Source organism: Pteronotus mesoamericanus, unplaced genomic scaffold (assembly GCF_021234165.1).
Source record: "Pteronotus mesoamericanus isolate MK-2021 breed Mesoamerican mustached bat unplaced genomic scaffold, CSHL_Meso_final contig_20, whole genome shotgun sequence".
Lineage (NCBI taxonomy): Eukaryota > Metazoa > Chordata > Mammalia > Chiroptera > Mormoopidae > Pteronotus > Pteronotus mesoamericanus.
In genome coordinates, this window is record NW_026555085.1 from 80,842,638 (window position 1) to 80,865,164 (window position 22,527).

General features: G+C 40.2%; 1 protein-coding gene across 1 annotated transcript in view; it reads left to right on the plus strand.

Annotated features, from left to right (window-relative positions):
• The first annotated feature begins 4,471 nt into the window (after positions 1–4,471).
• Positions 4,472–22,527, plus strand: part of ENPP1 (ectonucleotide pyrophosphatase/phosphodiesterase 1) — a 60,112-nt gene continuing 42,056 nt past the window's right edge. The window contains exon 1 of the mRNA XM_054569976.1: positions 4,472–4,708. Within this exon, the coding sequence (XP_054425951.1) occupies positions 4,472–4,708 (237 nt within the window). The remainder of the gene's footprint in view (positions 4,709–22,527) is intronic.

Consider the following 22,527-nt stretch of genomic DNA (forward strand, 5'->3'; position numbering starts at 1 on the left):
GCTTAGCATATTATTCTCAAGGTCCATCCATGTTGTTGCAAATGGCAATATTTCATCTTTTCTTATGGCTGAGTCGCATTCCATTGTATACAAGTATATGTACCACATCTTCTTTACCCAATCATCTACTGAAGGACACTTCCCTTGTTTCCATGTCTTGGCCACTGTAGAAGTGTTATGTCTTCTTAATGTGTTAGTCTTTTTGTATATAAGGAAAGAAACCCACTAAAATTAGATCCTGGCAAAAAGAAGGAGCACTCTTTTAAGAACACAACAGGTAAAATCCAAAGACAGTAAGCAAAATATATCTCCGCCATACAAGTCCTGGGCTGGGACGCTGAAAATCAGCAGGTCACTCCCGTTCACTCCCACTGCTGCTTCTCTCCCAGTGCCTGCTCCGTGCTTCCCTTCATGCCCACAACAGGTTGCTCTGCTGATTCACCTTGCTCAAGCCCAATGTGGTCTCTCTTACTCACTCTTTAGAGCTGCATCATGACTTTTCAGCTGGGTGTGATGTGAAATTCTCAAGTGACAGCTATCCTCCAAGCTCAAGTCAGAGTAAACCTCAGCGCAGCACAGCCAGTGGATGGGCTGGATTTCGCTGAGGCTTCTGATGACGTCAGCTGTGATCACACAGGGGCAGGGCCGTTCCCAGGGTATGCGGGGCTGGCTCTCAGAGAAAGAGGTTTTCTAAAGAGGACTACAGGAGGTGTAAGCAATGGTGGCCACGTGGACTGTGACCCTCCATTTTGGGATTGGTACCTTTCTATGGGCTTCCAATACCTTGGGGATGCACTTCCATAGTTGTCAACATGCTCTATTGCAGTTAAATGCTAATATTTCTGTCCCTCCCACTGGGCTAGGAGCTTCTTGTGAGGATGGATTATTCTAGCTTTTCTTCTTTATCCACAGTATTTCTAGTACAGTATATAGTAGGTAATCAAGAGAGGACAAATAAAAAAGTTAAAAGACATGAAGCATATTGAAAACAATAAGTGAAAAGCATAAATGCAGACTATTGGCAAGTCTGAGTTTTGTGCAAAATGAGGTATGAGAGACAATGGGGGAGAGGGGAGACAGAGAGTAGACAACCAAAACGTGAAGACCTGGCAGCAGCTGCTTTTAAATGGGATACGCGTTTTCCATTTTTTTCCCCACAGTTTCTGTTATTCTCAATTGCATCTTACATTTCTGGGTTCACTTCACCCATTTTTGACCTGACTGACAACAAGGTTCCTGTCTGCCATCCCAGATGGGTAAGTATTCCTTCTTCCCCACACAGGCTCTCCCTCTGTAGATGCATATCCAGTAGCAGTGCTCAAACCTACCCCAGATTTATGTATAAATCATGCCTAATTTAGGTAAAAAGAAAATAGGGATGTTTTCTCTCTTAGGGGTAGGAATTGGGTGATTTAAATGCAAAAGGAATAAATTTAAATTTTTAGGGAAATTTGGGAAAGGTTAAACCTTTTGTTGGCATTTAGAGATAGTAGTGCAATTTCATGGTATTATTTGTAACCTCATTTTATAAATGAAGAAACCAAGTCTCAGAGAGTCCTTATAACCTCTCTCCCAGGCCACACAATTACCCAAGCTTATTCCAGAAGGCATGTTTTTGTGCTTATAAAAAAGAAGGATAAATGAAGATGTCATACAAATATCTTAAAAATAAATTAGTGTCATAGAAATTTTCTTTTCTAAGTCTCTTAAAGATTAAAGAGCTTTGTGGTGTTTTTCTTATTAAGACTGAGTTAGATGTCTTTGGTGTTTCACCAGAGAATTGGAGAAAGCTGGGGAACCTTTAGAGCAGCTGCAAAAATAATTAGTCTACAGCATATTGCCTTTTCTAAAAGCTGAGAAGAGTTGTTTCTTGAGAATTCATAGTTTAAATATCGAATAATAGGCTATGTTTGGTGTTTTGACCTGTTCTATATCTAGAGTACCAAGGGAGAAATGTTTAAATACTTCTGTATAATAAAACTTAAGAAATCTTATAAAATCTTAAACTATTATCTTTATGGTACACTAGATTAGAGCCCTCAAACATTCAATCAGCACTCAATCAGCAGTGTCTTTCGGCTGAAAGTGCACCATTCATTGTTCACCTTTGCACTAACCAGAGGACCAAGTTGTGTTGCAGTTTTATGTCTCATGATCTCATTGTGCTTTGGAGTGTAAAGCTGTCCCTCAGACCATTTAGAATCTAAATAAGAACAAGGCAAGACTTAATGACAGGCATTATGATGTCTACAGCTAGACAATATGAGTGGCACACTTGATTCGTTTTTATTCCTCTGATTTTAGAATTGCAATTGGATTTTTATAGTTACCCATAAAAGTCCCAACTGGCACAGGCAAGTCTTGAGCTTAAGGCAGAGGCCACATCCTGGTGGCGTGTGTGCCAGGCCCACCCTGCAGATGTGTTACATTTTGTTTGGCCTTTAATGTGTTTAAAGAAATTGTTTTTGTGAATTTTGTAGACAAAATTTTGCAATCTGGAGTGTTCAAACAAACATCAAAATTTCCTGTTTCTCTTGAGAAATCTATCTGGCCACAATGGGCACACGATCCATTTACTGATGACTAACTGCTGCCCTCACTAACAGGGAACATCGTTCACCTAAAGGAGGCTGTCTCACTTATTTCTGGTTCCTCAGGAGGCCTAGATGTTTGAGTTTGTGACCCTGCAGACTGTATACTGACTTTTCCAATGGCTGAAGTCTTTAAAGTGATTGATTGCCTTGGGATGCAGACAACGTACTTATTCTGTCAGGTTCAGAGCCACTTTGGAATTTCTCTGTTGAGTTGCTTTTAGAAGTTTTGACACTCATTTGACCAGTCTTCCTTGACCAAATCTTTGTTCCTGAATTTGATTTTTGGAAACAGTTAAGGGAAAATTTGGAGCCAAGTATGGGGTAAAAAATATGTGACTACGAAATGCTGAAAACTTGTTTCTCTTGGGTGGTTTGTAAGCTGACTCAAAGGTAAAAAAAATAATGCTTTGACAGATTGCCTTCCCTTTTTCCAAATGTCAGTTACCCTTTCCATTAAGCCTTTGAAATATCCCTATTCTTGACTCTATAATGCATATATGACTCAGGTAATAATTTTTTGTTTATTGCCTCCACCCCCTTGGGTCAGACTGTAAGCCACTTTGGAAAGATACTTTTATTCATCTGTGATGTGGAATGCATAATTGGAGGCTAACAGCTTAAATTGAAGGACTCATTATTGAATGAATGAATAAATGTAAATGAAAGCCTCCCAAGTTGAATACTTTAAAGGGGACAACACACACTTTATATTGGTTAAACACTGTTCTCATTTAAAAAAACAGAATATGCTCATATAATCAAAATGAATTGAATACGAATTGTTTTGGATTGTATAATTCTCGTCGGTCAGTGAAGGCAGTCCCTTGCAAAGCCCTTGGAAGTCACTGGTTTCCCCTTGACAGGCAAGACTCCCTTCATTACACATTTGTGGTTTTTCTAACTGATGAGCCAGGAAATGTAAAAGTTGTAGAATCAAAGGTGAATCAACACCCACCAAGAATCATGGCCTACTGTTCGTGCCCTGGCTCAAAAGTAAACTATCAAAGTATTTTAGGTCGCGTTAGATGTTCGATACTAGGAACCAAGTATCAGCGTCATCAACCTCAGGAGAGGGCGACACCATACTTCAAAGCTTTCAGTATAGAAAGTGTAAAAGAGCCAATACGTAAAGATTTTTAAAACAAAAGCAAGGACAAAACCCTAGAAACTACACACACACACACACACACACACACACACACACACACACACACGCCCGGTGGAAAACTAAGTATTCCTTCCACGTGTTTTGCAAAACCAGATCCTTAAGGCTGGATGTTCTGCTCTCAAGATAGTGCAGAGCAGGGTTTTGAAGGCATTCTTGTTCGTTTCTACGTGGGAGAGAAGAAGGTCGCAGTTCCCCACACTCGGCCCTAGTGTATTTGCGTGTGCATCCCGAAACATGGGTCTGCCCCGACTCCACTCTCCCACCTTGCAGCCCGGCCGCTGCATCCTTCTGCTCCCGCTCTATTTTGGGGCCCCGTGATCTCATGCCCTCTGCAGACCGCACTGCAATTCCAGTCTAGTCCAGCCCGCGCCGCGAGGCCACTCAGGGCGACTCCTGCAAGTGTTCGAAAGGTGGCCGGGGCGCGGGGAGGGGAAGGCTTTGGAGGAAGTTAAAGACACGCCCACGTAAAGGACCCAAAATAACCGACACGCAGTGTGCCCGAAATCAGACAGGAAGCCAAATAATCAAGGGCGCTGAGTTGCTTTCTCCTCACTCGTAGCGCCGGGCGGAGGGCTGGGAGCCAAAGATCTGGCGGCGAGGGGCGGTCCCGCCGGAGGGCCGGGCCGGCGGGCGGGCGGGGCTGGGCGGGGCCGCCGAGGAGCCTATTAAAGGCGCGGCAGGGTGGCGGGGCGGGAGCGCCCCGACCACGATGGAGCGCGACGGCTATGCGGGGGGCGGGAGCCGCGGCCAGGGCGGGCACGGCCGCCGGGAGGGCCTGGCGGGGAACGGCCGCGACCCCGGCCGCGGCCCTGGTGCCGAGACGCCCGGGGACCCGCAGGCGGCTGCGTCTTTGCTGGCCCCCATGGACCTGGGGGAGGAGCCGCTGGAAAAAGCGGCGCGCGCCCGCCCGGCCAAGGACCCCAACACCTATAAAGTGCTCTCGCTGGTAGGTCGGCGGCCGGGCATCCCGGGCGGGGAGGGCGGCGCCTGGCTCCTGCGCTCCGATCGCGGTCAGCACCCGGTCCCAGCAGAGAGGCATCCTGTTCGCCCCTCGTCACTTTCACGTTCCGCTCCGCAGGCTGCAATACTTGCTCATTATTCCTGTGCCTGTTCTTTACCCCAGGGAAATTATGTAGTTCACTCTCACTTGTATTACCTGATGCTTATAAAAGGGCCTGTGTCTAAAAACAGGGTGTTAAAAAAATTGTGATCTTTAGAGATGACACCTGTAACCCTCAGACAAGGTTCTTAGAGGAAAAAACGACCAACTAGAAAGTATTGGGAACCACCAACAATGTCTTACTCCTGCAAGTTGGCATTTGGGTGGCTCGGGGTGCAGTGCTGATGACTTCCCTGATCCCATTAACTGATTCCACTTGGAAAGATTTAGCCGAGCTCAAGTTTTGTCAGAACTCCAGAAAACACAATTTCCTTTGGTTCTGTTTAAGAATTTCCTTGCAGCTGTTCAAAACGTGTGAGTGTCAAGAAATGTTTATGATTCTCCACTCTTTTAACCATAAGCTACATGGTTTTTCTTGCTAACAAAAGTCATTATTCCTCTGTTTTGTTATGACAGTTGTGGGATCCAGTCAGCTTTATGAAACGTGGGGGTGGTTTTTCAGTTTAGGTCAGTGGTGAGAAGTGCTGGACTGAGAGTCAGAAGCAGGTGTTCTTGGTTTCATGCCTGTGATTAATTGCTGAGGCCTTGTATAACCTCTCCTCGAACCTCAGTTTGTTGTGTGAGAAAATGAGGGCAGCATCAACCCCCTTGCACGTTGCATAAGATTATTGTAAGGATCACATGGAACAATGTATGAAGGGAAATAAATTGAAATCTACAAGGAGATGCAATTATTTTTATTATGTTTTTTTGGAAAGAACAGATTTTTATGTATAGTGTACCCTAAAATATATCCTCACTTTCATATTATGATTGAAAAACGCCGTGTAGAGATTTTCTGATTTTGCAGTCTTTTTTTCCTTTCATAAGAATTTCCGTTTTCACTCTATTTTGGGTATCATAGAAAAATTAGAGTACTTTGAGGAACCAATCACATATGTTTTTATCTGAAGATATTTTTTGTATTAGATATCACCATTGATGAGAACTTAGTTTTTGTCTAGACGCATGTTTTTAGTTTTCGTTATAATGGGAGACCTTAGCTTTTATATCCCAATCACCTAAATTATTTAGTATCAGTACTTTCAGGTATTTAGCACATTAAAAGGTATTCATTAAGTATACATTGAATCTGTATGTGAAATCAGATCTATTTCACAACTCCATTGTGAAATCAGATCTAAAAGCTCATAATCTTGAAGGGTTGCTAAATTTCTAACTGCTAAGTTTAGTTTTTAAATCTTTTCTACCCATTTGCTTAGAGATCCACAGTCAGTGTCAGTAAAAGTGTGCTTCTGGCGCATGCATTCCAACCTTTGCTCTTTGCAATCAGCTTATGGGACAGCATTCTGTTCTGCTCTGATGATACAACCCTGGGCATTTGACAGGAAAGTATCCTAGGACTTAGTTCCATGACTAGGACAGTTATGAATATTTTTTTTTTCTAATTAGATGAGGCCTTTTGTTCTAATTGAATTGGAAAGAATCTTTGCCTCTTGTCTTTTGATGAAATACTGTGGAACATTACACCAAAACTTATTTCTGTATTTTTAAAACTCTTTAATTTACCCAGTCTTCTTTTTGTTCCCTTCTTCAATACTCTTCTTCCCCCCAGACCTTTTCCAAAAGATGCACTTCCAAAGGGAAAAGTCTCCAAAAGGAACATGACAATTGTCATCAAAGAGCTGTGGGACATGTCTTCTAGAAATGAGCTGCAATTATGGGATTCCTTTTTCAGGTTAAACATGAGCATACTTTTCACAAAGCTAAAGAAATGGATTGACTCACCGCGTCTGGGGTTGAGATCATGAGAGGCCAGCCACCTAGGCGGTCCTTATGCACACAGTTTATATCCAGCAGGATAACTATAAGAGATGCCCTCCAGGGGAATATCAGTGGCAACCCGACTGTTGCATTTTTATGACGATATTTCACATAAACTTAAATGATGTAGGTATGTGAGACTTGATGCAGGGGGGAAGATCCTGTCCTAGCCTCGCTTCTCCCCAGTGTGGTATTTGATCCCAAGGGAAGACCATCTGGCTCCACTGTAGGCACCAAGCCAGATTGCAGAAAACTTCCCAAGAATTTTCTACTTGTATAGAAAGTAGTAGTCTCTATATGCTTCAGTAGGCATGTTACATACTAGACGTCTTTCCTTGGTTCCAAATTAACTTTTGAACTGAAATGTCCACTTCCACTGAGGTTGGACTTGAAGACTTATTTCAAATGTCCTTGTCCCCTGGGGTAATTTTTTAAAGGGTTAGGTAACTTTGAACCACGTGACAGTAAATTTCCTGCATTCTCCAGTGTGCTGTTCTACAGCATCATTTTAGTCTGTGGTCTGCTGTACTTATGAACACATAGACCTCTGTATGTGTAAAGGGCCTGTGAGCTGGTGGTGGGGAGTGAAGACTACTTTCACCTTTCAATGAAAGAGTTCTTTCTAAGTGGCAGAAGTAGCCTTATCAGAAATTTAGATATGAATGTTATTAATTCTGTTAGCTTCCCTCTGCTTCCTCTTGCAACACATTACGTTATTTCTAGATTACAGCATAGAGAATATTTAAGATCGTTCTCTGCTCCTAATCTGAATTGGAATTGACATTGCTCTTTGGTTTATAAAATTTAACATCTGTCCAGCCATAGTTGTGCATTTTATTTCAAAATTACCAGAGCATCTTTGTAAGTGGCAGAAGTTGGCCTTGTTTATCAGAAATTTGGGTGTGAATGTTACAAATTCTCTTATCTCCCTCTCCTTCCTCTTGCAACACATTTCACATTATCAAAATACAGCATGGAGAATATTCAAGGTAGTTTTTGCTCTTAATCTTACTTGCAATTGACATTGCCTTTTGTTTGTAAAATTTAACATCAATCCAACCATAGTTTCACATTTTATTTTAAATGACCAGAGTATCTTAAAGGCCAGAGGTCTCCTGTTTGCCCCTATGGTATTTGTTTCACATGTTCTAAAAAAAAAATGCCAAATATTTTTTGGAACCCAATAAGAATGTTGTGTTTGCTCCCAGGCATAATTCAGTGCCTTACATTTCAGTATCAGCTTTTGGTTGAATGAATGAATGAATGAATGAATGCACTGCATTTTCACTTGGACCTAGTGACACTTGAAAAAAGGACAAGGTGGAAAGACAAAATATACACCCACTTACTCATATGGCCAATTGAAGGTCAGGAACCCAGATATAGGTGCCCTTAGAGAGATGAAACTTCGGTGTAAATTTAGGGAGATCAAACATTTCATTAGCGTATAATGATAATTAGTACTATAATAATTATATATAATGTAATTATTGCTATCGAATGGAGATGGAAAATGCAATAAATGAACTATAAGCAAAAGTTACTACTAAAGCCAGTGTACTTAGTAAGCTAAGCAGGGCCTCTGATAACTTGGATTCATACCTAGGATCTAGCCACTGGACATTTGCTTAGGTACAAAAAACCCAAGTGTGACCATCTGGCATGTACAAGGCCATCCTGTAGGTGCAAAAATGAGGCTCCGTTGCTATACACAAGGTCTCTTCTGTTTTGGTGACTTAGCTATCCCACCTCGAATTCAGCCTTTGTGGCTATTGTAGGGAACTGTTTTCCCCAGACTTGCTTTCTATTACTTCCTTTCTTTTGCTTTGATCTGTATTCTAATCATTATCTGTCTCAGCATTTGTATCTCAGCTATTTCTACTCCATGCAGTCTCTTTCTCATGGATACCCAGCCACCCTTTCAATATCTTTCTTCTTCCCTTCTCTTCCACAGTTACTTTTTCAGTTAACTGTTTACACTCAATTTTGCCATGTTCTGTCCCATCATATCTTAATTTTGTTTTTGATGATTCCATTGCAAAATATTTGTGACTTTTAAGATATAGCAAATGTATTTTTCCTATAGTATGGCTTGTTGGACAAGCCAGAGAACTTAATTTTGATTCATAATTTCTTTTTTTTTCTTCTTGGCCGGGGAAGGGCATTTCAAGTCCCAAACAGTTTAGGAATAAATAAGCTATTGGAATACAACTTGTGATTAGAGATCTGCCTGCCTTTGGTTAAAATAAACATGCATCTATCAACTATGAAACATCCTCCAAACAATAAGAAATAAACAAAAATGTGTTTAGCAGAACAGAGATTACTCTTCTAAGCCTAAATCCTATGCAATGAGAACTGATAATCAGAATGCTGATAATCAGAAAACCCTTTGGCATAAGATAAGAGCTAAGCTATGTATTTATCAATAAAAGAAAGTATAATAATACATTTAAGAGAGATTTTTTAAAAAATGTCCAGAAAGTTTATCTAAATATTAACTGGATAGAGCACTCTATTTCCTGAGTATTTTAATGATCTGAGATGGAGTTACAAGAATTAGGATAACATCTGTAATATTTTTTATTATTTTCTTCACTCACTTTTAGTTTTTAGAGTAAGATTTGGTGATGTAGTCATGAAAGCTTAAATGAGTATATTATTCACATAACACTTTGCAGTTTTAGAAAGCATTTCCATATATTCTTTTTTTTTAAAGATTTTATTTATTTATTTTTAGAGAGAGGGGAGGAAAGGGAGAGAAACACTGATGCTCAAGAGAAACATCGATCAGTTGCCTCTTGCACCCTCCCCCCCTCCAACTGGTGATCTGGGCAGCAACCAAGGCATGTGCCCTGCCCGGGAATTGAACCAGTGACTTTTTCAGTCTGTGGGACGACAACACTCAACCCACTGAGCCACACCAGTTGGGGCCCATGTATTCTAAGTTGATTCTCAACACGTCAACAACTTTGAAATAGGAAAGCATGGTGACAGTCCTACTTTGCTGATAAGGACACTTACCTGGCTTACAAGGGTACAGTCAGGATTTTCAAACATTATTGTGCATAGGACCCACTTGGGAACTTAAAAGACATGGATTCCGGGGTTCCAGTCCCAGAGATTGTGATTTGGGGTATTTGGAATTGTAGTGGACTGAATGTTTGTGTCTACTCCCACCCCAAGTCATGTGTTGAAGCCCTACCCTGAATGTAATGGTATTTGGAGGGAGGTCCTTTGGGAGGCATAATTAGGTTTATACGTGGTACTCTCATGGTGGGATTAGTGGCCTTATAAGAAGAGGAAGAGAAGAGAAAGATCTTACTTTCTCTTCATGACCTCGCTGAGGAAAGGCCTTCTTGTGAGGACACAAGAAGGTGACCATCTGCAAGCCAGGAAAGAGAGCTCTCACAGGGAAGCAAATTGGTCAGCATCTTCATCTTGGACCCCCAGTCTGCAGAACCGTGAGAAAATACATTTCTATTGTTTAAGCCACCCAGTTTGTGGTATTTTGTTATAGCAGTTGAGCAGACTAAGGCAGGCATGGACCCAAGGAATCTGCATTTTTAAACAAGTGCCTCAAATTATTTAGATGTAGGTGGTTCATTTACTCTGCTTTGGAAACTGTGGGTTAAATTTATAGTCAAAAGTCACATCATTAATAAGTGGTGAACTGTGGTAAGTGAAAGGACTTTTAACTCAAATTTTTATTCTGGACTAATAGGCATTACTATCTCATCCATTTGCTATTTGCATTGTGTGAAGTCAATAGTCCTGTGTTACTCTGAGCTCCCAGTGTATACAAACTTTTGAGAAAGCGGCTTTCTTTTTGAGTTTCCTTCTTAATACATTTAAAATGTACTAGAACAGGAAAGCAGTTATGATAGAAAGTCATTTTGGAGGGAGGGCGTTTTCCAAGAGTATCTCACTTGTGGATTGATCACTTTCTCATCATTTCTTTTGACTTTGCACACATTTAGGTGGCAAACATTTTATCACAGGTGTGATTTGGGGCTCTTAAGGATCACTTTATCTTGGTTTTCAGGAGCATAATCTTGAGTGTGTGTTGCAGGAAGGGGGAGGGACGCGTTGCAGGGAGCTCCACGGTGGAGCGTGGGGCTCCTGGATCTGAGGGTTACTGTCCTACTGTCTGGAGCCAGCTGAGGAGGGAGCAGGGTTCTGAATCCCCGCAGAGCCCATTCTCGGGCTGTCAAGTATGGGGGGAACAAATATGAGTCATCGCAAACACTTCTCTGTTTGCCAGGAGAGGGGGCCTGGCTGTTTCCTCTAGGGGAGGGAAGGCCCCAAACCCCAGTGTCTAAAGGCTTTTCTTGAGAACCATAAGCACAGGGATGTGGATGCAAAGCTTATCAATCAATGTCAAAAGGCTATGTTTGCAGAAAACAGACAGAGACCATTGAAGGATCACAAGAGATCTGCCTCAGGTCAGGGACTGTGAATAATGTAAATCTCCTTCCCAGTTTGAGCTGGTTATCTTCACTTTTGAGGGAAGAACAGGCAAGCTTAGAGGAACTTCTAGGCCAGATTGTCTCCAGGAACTGCCCCATCCAGTTTAGGGCTGTACCTGCCTTTAGCACTGTTTCAAGCCTGAGCCAGGTGGGCGGGGCAAAGCCACCAAAAGATAAGGAGACTTCTCAGATTTAAGAGGACTCTGGCCCTGTCCAAGCCAAGCCGAGGGGTGCGGGCCTTTTTGCCCTTTCTACTTGTTCCCCAAGTCCTTGCCCTGCTGCCCATACTGGCTGAGGTCTGGCTTAGGTTGTCCCTCTTCTTGAGAGAACTTGCCTGTCATGGATCACTGACCATAGCAGGGCCAAGCAGGGGGATACGAAGGGGGCAAGGGCTGCGCCCCTGCCAGGGGGACAGGTTCCCTCTCCCCAGTGACCTGTTTTCCCAAGGCCTTCTTGATTAGCTCCAGCCTTGGGGTCTTCTTGCCTGTCGGTGAGGCTGCAGTCCCTGAAACCAGATAGGGTGTTTCCCAACAAGAGTGTAGTTTGTTCTAAAGTTGGTTCTTTCCCTTGAAGAGCTTTTTGACATTAGCAAGCATCTGGAACTTGTATTCTTTCATGGGGAGAGAAAAAACTGAAAGAAAACACAAGTGGGTCTTTCTAAAAAAAAAAAAAAGATTTTATTTATTTTAGACAGGGGAGGGCAAGGAGAAAGAGAGAAATATCAATGTGTGGTTGCCTCTCGCACGCCCCCTACTGGGGACCTGGCCCATAACCCAGGCATGTGCCCTGACTGGGAATTGATCCGGCCATACTTTGGTTCAGAGGCTGGCATTCAATCCACTGAGCCACACCAACCAGGGCTCAAGTGGTTCTTAATGATGCTTTTATGCAGTAAAATAGATACAACTACTATGAGACTTTTTTCAAGCAAAACCTCATATTCTCCAGAGTGCCTTTTTGTGATTTCAGATAAATATGTTCATAAATAAGATAACACATGTAGAGGTGAACGTTAGCCAAAATACAGGGTCCAACAGAAGTAACACCTGCTTGAGTGTGGTTTGTAGGGTATTAATATGGGTATATAATTTATAGTTTTAATTTGAACATTTCACCTACAATGTCGTATGGTGTGCTCGAGTGTGATATTTTTATTTTGCAGAATTACATGCTTATCATTTTGTAATAAAAGATTTTGTAATAAAAAAACGGGTGTTATTTGTGCCAGACCTTGTATTGCAGGTCTGGCAGCATGGTCTATGGGTCCTGGGGGGCAGGGGGGTGGTCTTTCAGGGGGACCATGAAGTCCACAGTGTTTTAATAGCAACAGTAAGACGTTCTTTGCCCCTTTCCCCATGTTGACATTTACACTGATGGTATCAAAACATTGGGGCCAGTGGAACGGCTGGCCTCGTAGTGGAGATCAAGGCAGTGACACCACTTGTAAAAGCAGTCAGGCACTTGCAAATAAAAAAGAGTGTTTTATTGATCAATGCTTCTCTCTCCCATCAATGTTTCTCTCTCCCTTCCTCGCTCCTCCTCTTTCTAAAAGTAATGAAAAAAAATATCCTTGAGTTGAGGATAAAACACTTTTTAAATGTTTTGCTTAAAAGAATGTACTAGATGAAGCAGTAAATGTCCTTGGTGAAGCAAATTTTAATAAATTTCAACCCTAAAGTATCTGTCTTTACTATTCCATGTGACAAAATTGGAAGTATGCATATAGCACGTCTGCTGCACACTGAGGTACAACACTTGTTTTTTGGAGGAAAAGCAGTTGTGCAGTTGTTTGAGTTGTAAGCTGAACGCTTTTCATGAATCATCGTTTTTGGTGGAACAATTGACAAACTGGTTATTCAGACTTGGGTATTTGGCACATATAGTCTCAAAAATGAATGGTGTTAGCATGTCACTTCAAAGAAAACAAATGAAAGTAACTGTTGCCTCTGATAAAATTTGAGCTTTCAAGCAAAATTTAGAATTTTGGAAAACTTGTATCTGCCATTGTAAGCTTGATAGCTTCCCAGCCCTTAAAGGTTTTTCTGATGAAATTGATGGAGATAGGAATGTGATTTTTTAAAAAATGGCATAGTGACATGTGTCAGCATTTGAAAGAACTACATAACTCAGTGAACCAATATTTTCCAAAGGACCAATGGATGATTTACAAAACTATGAATGGGTTTGAGTGCCATTCAAAGTGCAAAATAGACTAATGGATTTTAGTGTTACAGTAGGAAAAGTTCATTAATATCATTTCAACTTGCATGTTGCATTTTGCCTTTAAGAAATTACCATTTGTAGAATTTGATGCAGTTTTAAAGAAGAATGTCCACAATTATTTCAAAAGGCTTTTTAGGATCCTCAGTAATTTTTAAGAATATAAAGAAATTCTGAGCAAAAGTTTTGAGAATACCTGCTTTGAGAAAAGATACACATTCATTATTATTTATGAACTAGGGAGGGGGCAAAGGAGGTTAAGACGTAAAAAGAATCAGCAAGTTAAAACAATTGTATCTTTATTTAAGTAAAGCCCTTTATAGATTTCAAATAATCTTACATCTAGTACCTCCTTTGGTCCCATCCTCAGCTCTGCCATTATTCCCATGCTAGAGATTAAAAAATGAAGGCACAGAGAAATTTGGGGGACTTTCCAAAGTCACAGAACTAATAAACTTCTTAATCTCATCCCTGTAGCTTAATGGCGAATGGTCTTGAAGTCAGACAGAACTGGGTTTAAATCCTGGTACTGTTATTAACTTAAGTTTCCTGAGTATCAGCTTCCACAACCATAAAGGAGAGATGATAAAACCATGTTGGGTACTGTTAGGAGAATTAAATACATATTTTATACAAAGTGGCACATAGTATGGCCTGAATAAATGGTTGTTTTTCTTGCTAAGCTTTAGTGTGACTTGAGTTTTAATTTTTTCCTTACTCAGAAGCCACTTTATGTCCTTGCTACCCAAAGCCTGGTCCGCAGACTAGCATGTCCGAATCACCTTACAAGTTGGAACTTGTAAGAAATGTGGAATCTTGGGCCTCATCCCAGGCCTAGTCAACCAGAATCTGCATTTCCACAGATCCCCAGGGATTTGCCTGCACTTTAAAGTTTGAGGAGCAGCGCTCTATAACCTGTGAGTGGTACAGGAGTCACAGCAACTAGAATTTTTTTTTAGCTGGGGCTTCTAATCAACCTTTGTTCAGCCATTGACTTCATACGTGATGCTATGATAAAAAATGAAAACATTATTAAATGTTCCTTCATGACCTCAACCATATTGGCATTGGGTTAAAGTGCTGCTGCTGCTGCTGATTGCATTTTGTCCCTTTTTGTCCTTGGACCTCCGAGATGCATTGATGAAAGCAGCCCCTTGCTGTTGGATACACTAGACACACAGTCTCCTGCTCCCTTCACTGTGCTGTTTCCGTCTCTCAGGAGCCAGCCCATGCTCTCATTTATTTTCTTATACTGTAACTGACTTTTCCTTACTCTGCCCTGGCTTGTCCTTTAATTGCTCTTTATTGCTTTCAGTTATGTTCATCTTCTGTCTTTGTTATGATCCGATAACACTCAGAGGTTCTTTCTAATTCAACCATCCACCTATCAGAACATCAGGTAGATTTCACTTTGCATCTTACCATCAGTAGAGTTCTTCAAAGTTTCCACAACAGTACCTTCTCCACAGTCAACAATATACTTAACTCAAAACCAAAACAAAGGAATATTTAACCAGGGTTTTTTCAGGTGGAGTTGAATCAGGTTAAATGTCCTTGGCACAGAGTTTGTTCCATATTACTTAGCCAAACACACTGGGTTTCTATAAAGTGCCACCCAGCATCATTTAGATTAGAAACTTCTGGAGAGTGGGAAACAGGTGAATGAAGTATATTCAAGTGGGAACGGTGTGAATCAGGAGTATTATGAATAGACTGTGTTGGTCTTTTCTGTTTCAGGATTAACCAGGGAAGTAAGTACAAAATAGCTTTATTAATTTAAATATCTTCCTGATAGCTCAAAGGGAGTAAATATGAAGCCCGTTGGCATGTAAAAGTGTTTTACATTTGTCACCTCTTGGAAACTTACAAATAAAAAGAGAACATTGATATTTCTGGGATGATTCAGACAAAGGTTTTGAGAGACGGGGTCAGGTACAGAGTCCTAAACTTGAGGTCACGAGAATTATTTACCATGTGACCTTTGAAAAGTCATTTCGCTCCTTTGACTTTCAGTTTTCTTAACTATAATAAGAGGGGTTTAGGTTATGTGGGTTCCTTCTAGGTTTAAAGTCTTTGTATAGAGAGCTTACGATATTTTCCCTTTGTTATAAAAATACTACATATTGCAGAAAGTTTAGAAAATGCAAAAAAAGTATACAGAAGTACATAAAAATTGCTCTTATTATATGCTATTTATATTTTGATTTATTCCCAGCGGTTCTTTTTCAATATGTATGGACCACTTTATTTTTATAAAACTGGGATCATACTGCATATACTGTACCCTTTTTTTTTCATTTATGTTCAGTTGTGAATTTACCATTTGCTAGAAAGCTTTTCAATGTGTCTCTCAGGAATAGGATTTGAGACTTTTATTCTATTAACCTTAGTTCATGGAGAAATTTTTGAAATTATCCCTACTAGTACCTCAGACATAATCAGTCCCCAATAATTTATTTTTTATTTTAATTTTTTAAAGATTTTATTTATTTATTTTTAGAGAGAGGGGAAGGGAAGGAGAAAGAGAGGGAGAGGAACGTCAACGTGCGGTTGCCTCTCCTGCACCTCCCGCTGGGGACCTGGCCAGCAACCCAGGCGTGTGCCCTGACTGAGAACTGAACAGGCAACCCTTTGGTTCTCAGGCCGGCACAATCCATTGAGCCACACCAGCCAGGGCCAATAATTTATTTTTTAGTACACATTTTTTTTGTTTTATTCATTTCTCAATTTTATTGCTATTGCTTGTGATTTTGATTATTAGTTTTCTAAAAATTATCTCTTTTTGTGGTTTGATTTTCAGTTTTCCTAATGATTTCCCTTCATTATGACTCTGCTAAGAGTTTCCCAGAGACTGGCAGGACATGTATAGGGAAATGTATACTCCTAAACTCAGTATTCTTTTTAGCCTTATTTCTTATCACTTGAGTAACACTCGGGCTTAGCATGCATAGTTTCATCTTTTCATAGCATTCCTCAAGGGCTGGAACATGTATGTGCAATCATTTAGTCATATTTTTCAAGCACTTAGAGCAGGCCCTTATACACAGTGTTACGTAGATGTTTGTTGAATTCATACATGCCTTCATGGAATTTACTCTTTGTCAGACCCTATGTTAAGCACTTTATCTCCTTTAATTGACACAAATGTATGAGGCAGGAGGGAGCAAACCTGTTGTCTGGGGAGGTGTCTGGTCTGGGACCCACACGTCAGTGAAACTCTTGTGTCCTTTATCGTAAAAGGGACATGTGTATAATGTGCAAAACTTGGAATTAGGAATTCAAAGGACTCCGGTTTCTTCAGTCAATTTCTGATCTTACTGCACTTTGTTAGTTTAGAGAGTCAGGGGCTCAAGATGTGTGTCTCACAGATGCTCCAGCTCTGCTGAAACACACCTTTCATTCCATCAGCTCAGACTTGTACTCTTCCCCAAACACACTTGTGTAGATTATTTCTGTCTCTACCGCAGGAGTGACCTTTGCACATCCCTTTTATTATGCAACACACTGGAATCAATTTATCCTCCCAAAGGAAACATTCTTTAGCTGCTCTTTGGTCAGCTCTCCCCTGTCCCTGAACTAATCAATGGTCACTTAAGCGTATTGAGGCCACAGAGTTTAGTGGTTAAGGGCTAGACTCTGGAGCCAGACTGCTGGTGTGGAAATCCTATCTCTGCCAATAACTGCTGCCTGTCCTTGGGCAAGTCCCTTAAATTCTGTGCCTCAGTTCCTCACCCGTAAAATGGGGATAATAATAGTCACTACCTCATAACTTTATGTTGAGGGTTAAATAAATAATTACATATGAAGTAATTATAAAAGTGCTTGAGAGAGAGTAGATGCTAGATTAGGGTTTACTGTTATGATTAGTGACTAATTCAACAAATATTTATGCTTCCTCCACTGTGAGCTTTGGAAGAGGTTAGGACTAAATGGTGAAAAGGGGAGGGGAAAGACTTATCCTCCGTTCTTTGTGGTCAAACCCACAGGACCAGGCAGACATTTATTTATTTATTTAAAGTATATTTGATATACAATATCATATCAGGTTCAGGTGTACAACATAGTGATTCAATGTTTAGATACTTTAGGATGTGATCACTACAATAAGTCTAGTAACATGTCACTGTACAAAGTTATTACAATATTATTGGACATATTTCCGGGACCAGATATTTATCAAGGAATCCCAAAAGGCTGTCTGATGCTGCATCTGTGATAAGTGCTGCCTAGAAACTGAACATAGGGCTTAGTCATAGAAGTCTGAGGAAGTGACAGGTGAGAGCAGAAGAAGACTCTGAGAGGGGTTAGCAGCATGTGCAAAGGCCCTGGGGTAGCAGGGAGCATGGGCTTTTCCAGAAAGGGAGGAGGCCAGGGTGGCTGGTGTACAGAGAGCTAGTGGTAGGTGGGGAGGCTGGAAAGAAAGGTGGTCCGGGCCCAGGCCCAGGCAGGGCCTTGCAGAACAGCTGAGGGATTTTGTTTTTGTTTTTTGTTTTTTGTTTTTTTTAAAGAACAATTGGAAGTTACTGAGGTTTTTTTCTGTTTGGTTTTTTTTTTTTTTCATTTTTAACTGTAGTCATTATGTTCCAAAAATTATTTCAGAATAAAAAGAAAGAAATCACAGAAACTAGGTGAGCGCAGTGGTGTTTTTTTTTTTCCATCCTTTGTGTTTCATCTCTGACCTACTGTCCTGAGTAGGCAAGAAACCTGCCTAAGCAAGACAAACAAGGTCTTTTAGATAGAACCTGCAGTACTTTACCTGTAGCCTCTTTTATCCTCTCCCTGAGGGTAGGAAGGGCTGTCCTATGTCATAAATAAAGTACTTTTCCTCCCTTTCCATCTCATGAGCTTAACTAGACTTAAGCATTTTTTTTTCTAAATCAGTTAATAGTACTTTTATTTCATGAGTCATATCTTTCTTGATCATCGCTTTAGAAGAAATGAACAGTTTTCAGGATTCTCTTGATCATGCTATTTTTCTTTTTTCTTCCTTGAAATTCAGTTGAAGCAATATGTAATTAAAATATGTTTTGTATCTAAGAGATTAAGAATTAAAAACAAGTGAACTCCAAAATGGAAAGTGTTTTCACCTGTATTAAATGTAGTGTAGAGTATGCCCTTGTGTGTGCGTCTGTCTGATCAGTTGCTCTAACTGGCCAGGGTCCAATCAGAAAAACAAAGGCCGTACTCGATAATTTATTCAGGGGAACTTAATATAAGAAACACGGGAACTTAATATAAGAAACACGTTACAAAGGTGTTCAAAGAGCTGAAAGCTGAACAAAGGGTGGTGTGGCAATGAGGCAACCCCTAATCATTTCTCTTCCTCCAATGAATTGATAAGAACCAGATCATGACCCCTGAGTGAAGCTGGCCCGCTGTGCACTTTCAGCAGAGGCAATCCTTAGATAGCTTCACTGATCACTTCACTTGGGAATGATTTAGGCGCACAGTCTGCGAGGAGAAAAGCGAGCACGCCCTCTCCTGTGGTCCGGGAACCGTGTTGGTTAGGCTGACCGAGTTGGCAAGTTCATCTTGTTCAGCATCTGGCCATCAGCTCTGCAACTCCAAAACCTCTCACAGTTTTGGATGGGTCAGGGTTCCGGGAAAGGCATGGCTGGACAAATGCGGTTCAGACTCTTGGAATTATAGCCAGATAGATGGTGGCTGGGTTGCAGCAGCAGGGGATGGAGCTTGTAAGAGCTGGCCAGGTGTCACTCGCCCACTTCTGTAGTTTTAGGACTTGTCCCAGTGTCTCTAGGCCTTGGGTAGTTTGGGCTCATTCACAGCATGACAGAGCCTCAGGGTAGACTACTGGGGGTGGGGGTGGGGTTGAAGGAGTTAAGAGCAAGTGTTCCAAAGTATTCCAGTGATAGAGCTACATAATTCAAGATAATCAGTTTTATATTGTTTGGGTTTACCTTATTACTCAATTTTTTATTAACAGAAATTCAAGCTATTTGTACATTATTGCTATCTTAAGTATGCTACAATAAATAAATATCTCTATGCATATCTTTATGTGCTCCTGTGAAAATTTGTATTTGATGATTGAATAGAGTTGGGAGTGGAAGATATGCACACTTTAAATTTAGGTAGGTCATCTAAATAACCTTTCAGAAAGGAATGTATATACTTCCATGAAGACAGTGTGAAAATGTCTGTTTCATCTCACATTCTTGTCATTGCAGTAATTTTGAAAACATTTTTCAATTTCATTAAGTAAAAAGGGAACTCTTTGATTTATAGTTCTTTGAATTTTAATGAAGGTAAATGCCTTATTTTTTTAAATCTCTTGTTTCTTTAAATATCTGGTTTACTATTTTTGGTATTATAAAACTGTGGGTTATCTTTTCCTTCTTGATTTTTATACACTTTTTATCTATCATGGACATAAATGTTGTCATATGTTGAAAATGTTTATCGGAGTTTCCTCCAATCCAATTTCGCTTTCAGTAGATGTCCTTTTTTTTTTTTTTAGCTTTACGGAAATTTCTATGGATTTTTATGGATTCAAATATATCAGATTTTCCATTATAGTCTCTGAATAATGCACAATGTTTGTAAAGGTGTTTACCGTCCTAAAACTCTAAAGTAATTGCCCATATTCTCTCATGATTTCATGGTAAACCTGTAAGTATTAACTCCATCTGTCATTTTATTTTGTTCATAAGGCAAGAGATAGAAATGCATTTTACTGTACACTTCCCTCAAGATCTTTACTCTCTCAGTAGGTTGTTTCCTTTAAGAAGCTTAAGTAAATCAGAAGATTATATAAAGGCCACAAAAATGTATTTTGCTGTACTGACAGTCCTACTGAAGACAGAAGACAGTTACATAAACCAGCAGACCAAAACCAAAGCATTGATACTTAATAATTCTGTGATCACTTGTGGCATTACCCGTTTGTGGATATAAAGAGAAGCCCTTGTGGCACAAAGCTGTGTGTGAGGACATTTCCCAGCCTTCCTGTGTGTTTCGCTTTGTGCTGAGCGGTTTTTTGGTTGCTGACCTTGTTGATTAGGTGCTTGTGCCTCAAGAATTAGTGAGGGTCCACAAGTAGTGGGCTGAAGGATGCCATCCAAACTGAGTCTCTACTGAAAACATTGTTTATTAGCAATGGATGTTTTCTTCTTTGACCTTTATCTTCAGCAAGGAATGGTCTGCAAGGACTCGGTGAGATCTGGGAGAAGTGATTTGCTCACGCAGGCAGAAGTTCTGAGTGCTGGCATTCTTTCCTTTGAAAATGCTTGGTACTTTTTGAAACAAAAACATAGCAACATGATGGGAAAGGAGAATCACTGCCCTAGAGAAATCAATTCTATGGAGGTGTTGCAGGGTCTCGGGAAAAAGTTCTAATATGATGGATTATGTAGGATGCAGGGTCAGTAGTGGTCCAAATGGAGGTAGGACCAATTGTCAGGGAGAATTAGATTTATAGATGTCTCCGATTTATTAGGGACTATAGAGAATATCCAGTCCAGTTCAATGAAGGAACTGTAGATGACGTGGCTCTCTCAGTATCACAAAGCTCCAAATGTAATGCACATCTTAATTTGGATATAAGGCCTTGAGAATTGTTGGTCTCTTTGTCATTAGGGACACAATTTTGCTATACTTATATTTTTAATTAAAAAGTGGCTAGAATTTTAGCCCTGGCTTATGTGGATCGAGCACTGGTCTGTGGACTGAAATGTTGCTGGACCAGTTTCTGGTCAGGGCACATGCCTGGGTTGTGGGCCAGGTTCCTGGTTGGGGGCCTGGGAGAGGCAACCAATTGATGTTTCTTTCCTTCTCTTTCTCCCTCCTTTCCCCTCACTCTAAAAATAAATAAAATTTTTAAAAAATTGCTAGAATTTGAACAATTTTATTATACTATATGGTAAAGTACTAGCATAGCATTATTAATTTTCTTAAGCCAGCCTTTTAATTTGATACTTTATTTTAAACTGTTCTAAAAAAGTATTTTCCAGTGATCATTACCAGCTTCCATGGGCTACTGATAGAAGCTTTCTTTGAGACTTTTCTTCAAATACTTATTTACCAGGATAATTCATTGAAAATCAGGGAAATGATGAAATGACTATTTGCTTAAATATCAAAGGTGCCAAAATACCTGGACTATTAATTTTAATTTAGAGGAGACTCTCATATTTTTATCTTCCCAAGAAACTAGTTCAACCAACTGTGTACTATCTGTGCTTATTCAAACTAATGGTTTTAAACTGCACTTTCTATTATCAGTGACTCCTAACAGATTTACATTAAATTGGGGACATTGTCTTCTCTGTCTTTCATGTACATAGTGTCATACCTGAATTTAAAAAAATATGTATCAGCTATTATCTTCCTTTCTCACTTAGGAAAGGGTTAAAGGCCCAGAGCCCCTGAATGACACATGGGAACATTTAAGAGGATCAGTATCTAAAATAATAATAATTTAAAGATTTCTGTTTTGTGCTTTGCAAAACTGCTCTACCTCCTCCCAACTTTATTTTTCTTCTGTTCTTTTTTTTTTTTTTTAAAGATATGGAAAAAGAAGAACATGAAGATTCCCAAAGAAGAGTGTGTGCTTTTAAAATTTTTTTCTTTTATTGATTTAGAGAGAGGGAGAGGAAGGGAGAGACAGGGAGAGAACATCCATGTGAGAATAAAACATCAATCAGTTGTCTCTTGCACACACCCCAAATGTGCACCAAACCCACAACCCAGGCATGTTCCCTGACCAGGAGTGGAACCAACAACCTTTCAGTTTGCAAGACAACGCCCAACCAACTAAGCCAACTAAGCCATACCAGCCAGGGCGAGCGTGTTTTTTTAATGTGAATATAGTTCTCTTGACTCATAACTAGAATCCATTTGGTAAAGTCTTTTCAACTCAGCCTGCTGCTGATTTTCCCACTTGCTAAATATGAGAAGTATTTGCCATTTTAAAAAATGCACCAGATTCATGGCACCATTTTTGACATAAATTAGAAGCAAGTACTGTTTGAAATGATGGCACACATCCAGCAATTCTGTTAATCATTACTGGGAAAAGATGTGTTGATGGACTCTTGGAAAGTCAAACAAAATTTCTGTGACATGTCTTTGAAGCTTGTTTTTGTGGATTTACTATCATCTCTCACTCTTCCC